General features: G+C 57.9%; 1 protein-coding gene across 1 annotated transcript; it reads right to left on the bottom strand.

Annotated features, from left to right (window-relative positions):
• Nucleotides 1-1,076: 1,076 nt before the first annotated feature.
• SFXN3 (sideroflexin 3) lies at nucleotides 1,077-9,192 on the bottom strand. The gene is made up of 11 exons (XM_056120497.1): nucleotides 9,107-9,192; nucleotides 7,806-7,969; nucleotides 6,457-6,631; nucleotides 6,098-6,192; nucleotides 5,669-5,744; nucleotides 5,432-5,517; nucleotides 4,653-4,780; nucleotides 4,263-4,312; nucleotides 3,258-3,307; nucleotides 2,617-2,664; nucleotides 1,077-2,177 (listed from the first exon to the last, which is right to left on the bottom strand). The coding sequence occupies exons 2-11, from the start codon at nucleotides 7,964-7,966 to the stop codon at nucleotides 2,081-2,083; spliced, it is 966 nt and encodes a 321-aa protein (XP_055976472.1). The 5' UTR covers nucleotides 7,967-7,969; nucleotides 9,107-9,192; the 3' UTR covers nucleotides 1,077-2,080.
• Between the last annotated feature and the right edge of the window lie 1,177 nt (nucleotides 9,193-10,369).

Raw genomic sequence — 10,369 nt, 5'->3', positions numbered from 1 at the left:
CTAGGAAAATAGCCTCAAATTTGCCTGGTGGCCAGCAAGTGAAGAAGAAATTCAGAATTGCCCAGAATCTAGTCTCCGCACCTGCCAAGCTGTGTAGCTTTTGGCAATGTTCTCAACGTCTTAAAACCTGTGCTAAGAATAGAAACACGATGTCAGCCCCACAGGAGTGACTGTGAAGATAAATAGTTCTGTAGGAAAGGGCATGCTTTGGTCCTGGGTTTGATCCACAACGCCAGAGGGTGGGGGTGGGGTAGGCTAGGAGTGAAGGGTCTTTCCTTGTACACATCCGACCCCTACTTAATCCCCAGTATCACAATGCTCCCCTGAACATCGCCAGGCATCATCCCTGAGCACAGAGGCAGGATAAGCACTGAGCACTGGCGCAATTACTCCCTCCCAGAAGAAACAATGGGAATTGCATATGTGGGAGGAAATGGGAGAGTCTGGGGTAGGGATAGGGTATTACTGGCAAATGACCTCTGTCAGGCTGGTTCAGGTGCTGTCTCAATGGTGGCGTGGAGGGACATGGGGAGGACGTGCTGGCCTGCAGACTTCTCTGACGGAGCTGGGCAGACCTTGGCTCTCTACCTTCTTTTCTCCAGAGGCCTCCCTGGTCCCAGAGGCTACTACCCCATACCTAATGCCCAAAGGAAATCAAGAAGCCCAGAGTCTGAGCTGGTGCAGAGCTGTGTGACAGTGAAGCAAAGTGACCAGTAATCCACAGCTAAGAAGAAAGCCACTCTCCACACCTAACCCCAGGACTCAGGGAGCAGGTATACTGATTCTCCAATCCCAGAGCGCCCTCTGCTGGGGCCGGAGGCCCCGAACAGAAGAGACAGCAGGAGCGGAGGCCCCAGCCAGACTTTGTAGGACCAGAAAGGCAGGCCCCAGGGCAGGACACTCATCATGGGCACTCAGAACATGCAATCAGGATCAAGCAGCTTGCTTTCAGTTTATTGAGTGACAATGGCGCCCTAACTTGTATCACGAGTGACACGGGGCTGGGGAAGCAGGAAAGTGCTAGAGTCCTGGGCCTCTTTGCCACTCCTTCCCTTAGGCAGATTTTCCGGAGTGGAGTACACGGCCAGCTGCTTTGGGGGGTCGGCCAGCACACACCCAAGCCTACTTCCTCTTTAAATGGCCCCTTCTTCTCTCAAGGGTGGAGGAGGTAGGAATAGGGCCAAACCTCAAGAAAGAGCAAGAGCAAGCAAGGCTTGGGGTTCTGTGGAGTGTCGACGGAACACCAAGCACCCTGTGTTCACACTGTACAGCTGGGGCCAGCTGCCCTCCAGTGGGTATTTTGGCCACCCCGCCCCCCAGAAGCCTCAGGCGGGTAAGCACCGTTCCCACAGTGGGGTGCTATGTCAGAGGTTCCCGAGCTCTGGAGAGGGACTGCTGCTCAGCCTTTGGGGCTTCAGGGTTTGGGGACGAGAGTGGGAGTGTTTTGATTTGAAGTGCTGAAGTCAGAGCTGGCCAAGAACTCTTCAATCTGTGCCTAAAGATGCCCACATTGCGATGTTGGGGAGGGGGGGTGGAGGGGAGGATGGCAGAAGCAGCCCAGGACACTCCTTTGTTCTCGACCCTTAACCTCTTGCGGGATGTGAGGGAGGACCCTGAGTGTCCCTCAGTCTCTGTCCTGAGATCCGGAGGCTTCTCCCAAGTGGAGGAGTGCTGTCGGAGACAACGTGGCTGGTGTGTTTCAGGAAGGGAAAGTCCTGTAGCCTGCCTGGCTGGCAGGGGACAGGAGGCTGGGAAGGGAAGCCAGAGGGCAGGCCGGGCCAGCGTGTCTTCCCCTGGCTTCCGGGATGATGTGGACACACACACACACGCACACCATGTACGTATCTAGGTAGACATACAGGAGCAAGAGAAAGGGGTACAGGCCCTGCTCCCTGAAACCACAGGGGAGAGAGAAAGGCTTATGGGGCACCTCTCCCAGCCGAAGGATTGCTGGTCTCAAAGGCTGCTCCTTCCGCAAACCCCTGCCCAGTCCCAGATAGACAGCGTGTGGCAAGGATGCAAGGTTCCACCAAGCAGTCGCCCCAGGAGCTCGGGCAGGGCGACAGGCTCTCACGTTCCCTCAAAGCCCCTTGTTGTAGTAAGCCACTTCCATGTTGGGGTTCCGCTCATGGATCTGAGCTCTGAGCTCTGGCTCCAGTCTGCTGACGTGGATGGAGCTGCAAGAGAAGCGCAGGGCAGGCTAAGTCTGCCCAGGACCTGCCCCGCGTGGGCGAAGGGAGCGCCAGCCCTCCTCCCAGGCCAAAGAATCTCCTTTAACTGCCAATTGTCCTCGGTAGTCCTCCACCTCCAGACCCGCTGCATGCTGCCAGGCCTCTGTCTGGAATGCACCAAGTGACCCTCGGGTCAGTTGGTTCCCGTGAGCCCTGGCCAGAGCCTCCCATCAAGACTTTTGGATTTTTTTTTTTGAGCCACATCCTGAAAGGTCCAGGGACTGCACCTGGTTCTACCCTCAGGAATCAGGAATCACTCCTGGCAAAGCTCACAGGACCATATGGGAGGCCGGAAATCTCATCCAGGTGGGCTGTTCGCAAGGCAAGCGCCCTACTCACTATACTATCTCTTCTGCCCTCCAGCCAAGCCTTCTGCAGCACTTACCTTTTCTGGGGAAACAGGGCGCAGCACAGGGGCGTGGCAAACACCAGGCTGGGGGATAGAGCATTGGAAAGGTTTGTGAAGCTTTGTCCTAAGGCTGATCTCCCTGCTGGACCCTACACCATCTCCAGAGAGAGCCCTAGGATTGGAGATTGATGAAATCGCACCCTGGTACACTGGAATCAGACAGAGGCGAGAGCCTTCAGCGGGGTTCTGGAGCCCCCCAGTCAATGAGCAGCAGGATCAAGAATAAAAGTGCATGGAACTCCTGACTGGTCCCCCAAAGTGCATTTCCATGGTTTCAATTTATAAAGACTGGAGCCCCTTCAGCTGGGCCCTTGACCCTCCAGGGCAGCCCCAGCATGCCTGCAGACAGTCACACCCCTCCCCCGCAACTGCTGCGTGTGTGAATGAGTGATGAACATAAACATCTTATTTGTTTCATTTTATTTGGGGGTGTTAGGTCACACCCTGCGGAGCTCAGGCGCTATTCCTGGCTCTGTGCTTGAGTGACCAACCATATGCGATGTCAGGGAGTCAAACTGACGCCTTACCCGGGTACCATATCTCCGGGCTGAACACAGACATCCTAAAAGCAAGAAAACCACCACCCGAGCCCACCCAGGAACTGCCCGTGCACTTACCAGAAGCCCACGAGTCCCACCTGCAGGGGTGCCCCCAGCCAGGGACGACGCTGTAAGGAGAAAGAACGGAACCTGGCCTGTATCCCGGGGACCCCTACCCCATTTCACCTGCCCCTTTCCCTTCTCTGAAATCCATAACGACCAAGTCAGGACATCCAGACCTCCCCCTCCCCCCACTCCAGTCAGACCTGCTTGCCCACAGGCTCCAGTTGTTCCAGCCTCCCAAACTGGGGCAACTCCACCCCTCACCCCTTTCTCTTCCCTCGCCTGCTTTCTTCAGCAAGTCATTACCCATCCCCAGTGGGCAGGAAGCTGGCTCCCTGTCTCATCCAGCAGTGCTCAGGGGCTACTCCTGGCTCTGTGCTTGAGGACTGCTCTTGGAGGGGGCGCAAAACCAGGGCTTCTGCATGCAAAGCCCCTGCTCCAGCCCACTGAGCTATCCCTGCTGCCCCCTGCTAAACACAGCCCTTGCCCTGCACCCGTTCCACCATTCACTGCACCACTCTGCTCCTCCCACTGGGGTCCCAAGCTGGGGCTCAGGAAAGCCTGGGACCTCAGCTTGACAGATGTGCCAGCCTGGAAATTTCTGCCCTCTGTTTCTCTGGCCCGCTGGGGCATGTGTGAGCCTGTGTAGTCACAGGGTGAAGGGTGACAACACGAGCATGTTGTGACTAGGGGACCGGGGCTGTCACAAACTTCCTGACCAGAAACCATTTCCTTCCTCCCCTCCTGGCTCTCCCCCTGCTCTTAAAGCCCCCCCCCCACCAACCCAGCCTGGATTCTTGTTTTTTGTTGTCCTGGTGGTGTCGGGAATCAAACCCAGGTCCTCACACCTGCAGGGGGAGTGCCAATCTGCTGAGCCACACCCCTCCTTTCCCCTCAGGGATTCATTCCTGCCCAGCAATGGGAGGAGATGGATGGCAAGTCTCAGTGTGTTGGCAGGAGGCCACACAGGAGAGAGGGCGCGCAGTCGCATTCCGGCGGGGAAGGTGAGGGCGGCCTTACCTTCAGGAAGGCCTTCTTCTCCAGCGTGTTCATGATCACAGGGGGGATAGCTGAGGGGCGGAAGGGGAGCAGGGATTAGTGGAGAGAGGGTCAGAACCTTTTTTTTTTTTTTTTTTTCTTTTTGGGTCACTCCTGGCTCTGCATTCAGAAATTACTCCTGGTGGTGCTCGGGGGGACCATATGGGATGCTGGGAATCGAACCCAGGTCGGCCACGTGCAAGGCAAACGCCCTACCTGCTGTACTATAGCTCCAGTCCCAGGGTCAGAACCTTAAGGAAGGACAGACCCCCTCTCCCCTGCAGAGTTTCACAGCTCCTGGAATCCTCAACCCCAGAAGGTTCCCTGCTTTCTCTTAGAGCCTCCCAGTGCCCAGGCACCACCTGGCCTCACCCATCGCTGGAATCGCCATGCAGATTCGCGACACGACGACCTGGAAGATTCCCTGCTGGGCCGCAGTCACCGAGTGGCCCAGCCGCTGACCAGACTCATCTGTTATCGGGATACCCACCTGCAGCTCCCTGGGAATGGGAGAGGATGGGAGTCACATCACAGGCCCCAAGTGCCCCAAGTGCCCCCTGGAAGTCCTATTCCTGGCTTTGCACTCAGGAATCATTCCTGGCGGTGCTCGGGGACCATATGGGATGATGGGAATCGAACCTGGGTCAGCCACGTGCAAGGCAAACACCGTACCCGCTGTGCTATTGCTCCAACCCCTCCTTGGCCAGCTCTTTCCTGAGGTCCCCTCAGATGTTCTATTATTTTGTTCAGGGACTATGCCCAGCAGTGTTCAGCATCACTCTTGACTCTACTCAGGGATCACTCCTGGAGGTGCTTAGGGGACCATTTTTGGTGTTGGGGATAGAACCAGGGTTTGCTGCATGCAAGGCAAGCACCTGAACCCCTGTGATATCTCTCTGTCCCACACTCAAATGATTCAGATTTAAAGGCGACTTCTCCCAGCCCAGGACCCCTACCTAGACAGTGATGACCCGCCCCCCAACCCCACAGCACACGGTGTGGGGCATGGAGAAGTGTCCCCACTGTGGGCTGGTATGCGTGGTGGGTGGGGTGAGCTAAGCCTCCTAGATCGGGCCTCATCTCCAAGGTTCCTCTTTCCATGAAGAGCTGAGCTAGGTCTTGGTCCCCCCACAGTGCCCAGGGCCACTCACCTCTGCCTCATGAGGGGGATGTTGATGCAGTTGGCAGCAGCCACAGCAGCAAAGGGGACAAACCTGCCCACGAGTGGAGGCAGGTGCTGTGGAGGAAGGAGGCCACTGAGGGGCCCTGAGGGCCACAGGTAAAGAGACAGCTGGGAGCCGCAGGCCGGGTAGAGGGTGGATGGGGGGGATAGGGAAGGAGGTGAGGGGGAAAGGGTCTTGGGGGTCGCATGGGAAAGGGGCCCCTACCTTGGTGAGCGATTTGAGTCCCAGAGCTGTGGCCACCGCCCCAGTGGTGGCACTCACATACGCTGTCCCCAACTGCCTGCGGAGGATGGAAGGACCAAGGGGGAAGTGAGCGGCCCATGGGGGGATCCTTCTGTCAGGGACAGGTTGGGTCACCACACCCCAACACAAGAGGTATGGGACTGTGGCCTCACAGCAGAAATGAACCCCCCAAGCTCCTTATTGTCCACATGTCCAGAGGCCCCAATCCCTTCCCTTGAAGAAGAGCAGCGGGTCCCCCAAAACAGGAGGCCCCACACTCAGTTCAGGAAAGAGGGGCTCAGGGATAGAGGAGCCTGGCTGCCTGGGCCCTCCCTCCAGGAGCAGGAGGGGCACTGGGGGTGGGGAGACGAGTCCCCATCCTGCTGCCACTCTCTAGGGAACCAGACTCACCCCATGGTGATGGGGGCGTCGCCGCTGCGGTTGGAGTAGTTGACGATGGCGTTGAATGACTGATTCACCCACTGCCAGAACACCACGGTGGGGGTCTTCCTGAGGGAACATGCACACTTACTTCCACCCCTCGCCAGGGTTCCCCATCCCTGCACCCCAACAGGAGGTCCACAAGGTTACTTTCAAACCCTCAAGGTGCACCCAGCAGAAGACTGGGAACTGCGCTGGGGACCCCTCTCCAGGCCCACAGATCCACTCAGGGGGGCAGACCCGAGGCCTGAGTGCCGAGGAGATGAGGGGTCTGGATGGCAGCACTCTGGGCCCACTGGCCCTGACATAGGGGGAGCACCCGGGGGGACGTGCCTGTAGAAGGTGAGCATGCAGCCGGTGATGGTCATGTTCATGGGCACCTGTGCCGACATGCGGCCGATCAGGACCAGCTTCTCCCCCGTGTCGGGATGGAAGGCAGAATCATACACGTACTTGGCCCGCCAGAGCTGGTCCTCGGTGAGCCCTGGGCTTACCACGCCGGCCCTGCAGAGGTTGGCAGGAGGCATTTTAGGGGGCAAATCTGTCCTCCCAAGCCCCACACACCCAGCTTACAGCAAATTGTTATAGGGGACCAGGAACTTCGATCCCTGGTCTCAGAACAATGGTGCTTCTTGTGTCTCAAAGGAAAGAGGCCAGGCTTCCTAGAAGTGAGGGCCCCTACTTCTTCCTTTCTGGTCACTTAAAGAGAATTGTCCTTTTGGGCTGGAAAGATAAAACAGTGGGTGCTTGCCTTGCACACAGCCAAGTTTGATCCCCGGTACCACATATGGTTCCTCGTCCCCACCAGGAATGATCCCTGAACTCAGAACAGGAATAAGCACGGCCAGGTGTGCCTCCCCGCACCCCAAACACAGAGAGGAAAGAGGAGAGGGGAGAGGGGAGAGGGGGGGAGAGAGAGAGAGAGAGAGAGAGAGAGAAAGAGAGATTGATTCCCTTAAAACTGCCCAATCGGGGCTGGAGCGACGGCACAGCAGGTACGGCATTTGCCTCACACGCGGCTGACCCGGGTTCAATTCCCAGAAATCCCCAAGCACTGCCAGGAGTGATTCCTGAGTGCATGAGCCAGGAGTAACCCCTGTGCATCGCTGGGTGTGACCCAAAAAGCAATAAATAAATAAATAAATATAAAACTGCCCGATCACTGGTGGAGGGATGGGTACTCGATCACTGTATGACTGAAACCCAAGCACGAAAGTTTGTAAGTCTACAACTGTACCTCATGGTGTTTCACTAATAAAAAATAATAATTTAAAAAAGTAAAACTGCCCAAATGCTGGATCGTGCATAAAGATGGTTTGAAACACAGCTCCTCCCTCCTTGGAAATTTGAATGCCTCCAGAAGGATCCCCAGCAGAGAACCAGATCCTGGAGACCAGTGGTTTTCAACCTTTCACACCTGCACACCAGCCCTGTCCTCAAAACAGCAGATGAAAGCCATTGCCTTAAAAGGGCTTCCGACCCACCCACACTATCAGCAACACCTCCTCAAGCCCGACACCTTAAAATCCTTTTTTCAGTTCTGTGTTGCAGACAGGACCTGGGGTAAGGGGTCTGAGGGTCACCCACCCTCCAAACCGGGGAGTCAGGGGCAGAAGGTCCATTGGAGTGGCAAGAAGGTGGCACCCAGGGTCCAGGGTCACAGGGGTAGGGGGGTCACCTGTAGTTCTGCACGATGTTCCGAGACGCTTCCAGCTGTGCCTCAGACAGAAGCAGATTCCGGGGGTCAGTTACAGTGAAGAAGTGCCGGGCTCTGCCCATGAAAGTGCTCTGGTCCCAGCGAGGTTCCTGGATGTTGATATCTAAGGGCAGCTCACCCATTTTCTGCAGGGCAGGGATCAGGATCAGAGGCCTCCAAGCAGGGGGTCCAAGGCTCTGCGTGGGAGCCTGAGCCAGTTCCCCGGGCCTACTGCCAATCCCTTCCAGAGCTCAAGGTGACTCCAGATAGGTAAGCAAGGGGCGGGGGAGGAGCTGCTTTCTAGCCCATGTCCAGCAGCAGCTATGGGAGGAGAGTGCAGGGGAGAACAGCAACAGGAAAATAGATCTCCTTACACACACACACACACACACACACACACACACACACACACACACACCGGGTCAGCATGGCTTTTCACTTAGGTGTGCAGTTGATCTACGAGCAGCCATGACCCCAAGCAACTGCTCTCCTGCTCCATCTGCACAAACTATATGATGTGCATGACACATCCATGCTGGTGGCAGCTCTGGGCCCAGCAGTCTTGAGACCTAGTTGCAACTCCCCCAGGCTGTTAAGATGGTATAAGCCAACCCACACCCTAGTCCCTGGCTGGAGGAAAGCCAGAGCTCCCTGGCCACCCCTGGGCTTATATATCTTCCAGATCTTTAACAAGACACATGCCAGCCCACGATGTGCGCTCATGGGCATGCGCCAGCCCCCATTCTTCTCCCTCAACCTCCCTGTTTCCCAGCTGACATCTGGCCCCAACGACCTCCCCAGGAGCTTCCAGCTTCCAGAAGGGACACATGCCCCTCTACAAGGCAGAGAGGAAAAAGCCGGAGCTGCCATCTGGCTGTGTAGAGCAAAATCCTGCAGAATGACTAATCCTCTCCAACCAGACTTCCTCCCTCCCTGCAGACACACCCTCCCCTCCCCACATACCCACACACAAAGACACATCACACATGCCCTCCACAGACACAACAGGGTGGGCACGCCCTGCATACCCTGGCTCACAAAACCCGCTACTTACACTTACACAAACACAAACACACACACACACACACTGCGTCTCCGTATCTATCAGCGGCAGCATTAGAATGCATGACCGCACGAGCCCCACCCTGATCCCCCCACCATCAATGCCCCAAGGACCGCCCTAGAGCCGGAGACACGGAACCCGCAGAGTTCAAGCAGCCTCCTTCCCCCTGACCCCCACCCCTACGCTCCCGACTCGCCCAGCACGGCCAGCACTCACGCACCCCAACAATCCCGGGCTCCAGAGCTCCCGGCCTCCGCTACTGTCAGACCCGCCTTCCTCTCTGCGCAGCAGCCCCGCTCCCGCCCAACACGTAGCGTCACGAGGGGCTCCGGCCAGCAAGGGGGCGGGGCTCGCTGGGAGCGTCCGCCCGGCGTGCCCGCGGATTGGCCGAGCCTGGGGGGCGGGATGCTCCTCGAGGCCACGCCCCCAGCTCCGGCCTCCGGGACCCTCCCCGACGCCGCTTCCCGGAGCCAATCGGAGCTCTCAGATCTGTGCCGGTGCCGGCCGCATCCCCGGGAGCAGGGGGCGGCGGCGCGGGCACCGTGCCCTTTGCTTACGGTTCCCTGGCTGACCTCGGGTGGCACCCCGCCTCTGCTGCAAGGGGTCTCAGGCTGCAGGGCAAGGGCGGGCAGCGAGGAGGGGCGGTTCTCGGGTGGTGCCCCCCCACCCCCACCCCCCAGACTCGGGTTACAGTGCGGCTTGTTTACTTGGCTGCCTCGGCATTGGCCTTGCCTACTTGGCCCCCTGGACTCCTACCCCAGTTCCCATAAGCACCTCACCGTTCACACCCCCATTCTTCCCTGCTGTGCCCCTGCTGTGCCCCTGCTATGTCCCCAGCTTTTACCTCTTCTCCGGCCCTTTCGCCCCTAACTCCAATCTCTGTATACCCCAGCCCCCAATCCCTACCCCTGGACCACAGACCCTAGTTCCAGTCCCTGCCATGGACTCATGGAGGTCAGAAGACTCAAGGCACCTCCGTCTGCATCCAACGAGTAGGTAAGAAGGGGTCAGAGCGATAGCCCAGCTGATTGGGCGCTTGTCTGCACGCAGCTACCCCGGCTCGATCCTTGCCATTCCATGTGGTCCCACAAACACCTGTTTGGCACCAGGAGTGATGTTTGAGTGTAGAGTCAGGAGTAAGCCCTGCGCACCGTTGGGTGTGGCCCCAAAATAAAACACAACAACACGAGAGTCAATGAGAAAGGAGTTTCCACCCCTCGGGTGCAGGTCCCAGACGCCCCCTCTGCGTTCTTTCCATCCCTGGGTGGCCAGAGCTGCATTTTCTGACCGGGCTCCACCACACCTGCACCCACACCCCGTCATCCCCCGTGCACCAGCCTCGCTTCTGCCCAGGGGCAACTCCCTGTCCCCCAGAGACCTCAGAGGTGACTTTGGGAGATGGCAAGTCCCTGAGCCCTGGGATCATCCGGGTCTGAAGATAGCGCTTCTGGGGCTCCCTCAGGGCACAGGCAGGGCGAGCCGA

This window comes from Sorex fumeus, unplaced genomic scaffold (assembly GCF_029834395.1).
Source record: "Sorex fumeus unplaced genomic scaffold, SorFum_2.1 ptg000043l, whole genome shotgun sequence".
Lineage (NCBI taxonomy): Eukaryota > Metazoa > Chordata > Mammalia > Eulipotyphla > Soricidae > Sorex > Sorex fumeus.
The sequence above is the reverse complement of the archived record's forward strand: the minus strand, read 5'-3'. Positions and strand labels throughout refer to the sequence as shown.

Bases quoted from the DNA above. Each gene is read 5' to 3' on its own strand.
- SFXN3 (XM_056120497.1), bottom strand. From the start codon at position 7,966: ATGGGTGAGCTGCCCTTAGATATCAACATCCAGGAACCTCGCTGGGAC. The intron at 5,745-6,097 runs GTGAGTCTGGTT...CATCCTCCGCAG, and splicing joins GACGCCCCCATCACCATGGG to GCAGTTGGGGACAGCGTATG. The intron at 2,178-2,616 runs GTAAGTGCTGCA...CTTCTCTTGCAG, and splicing joins GCCCTGTTTCCCCAGAAAAG to CTCCATCCACGTCAGCAGAC.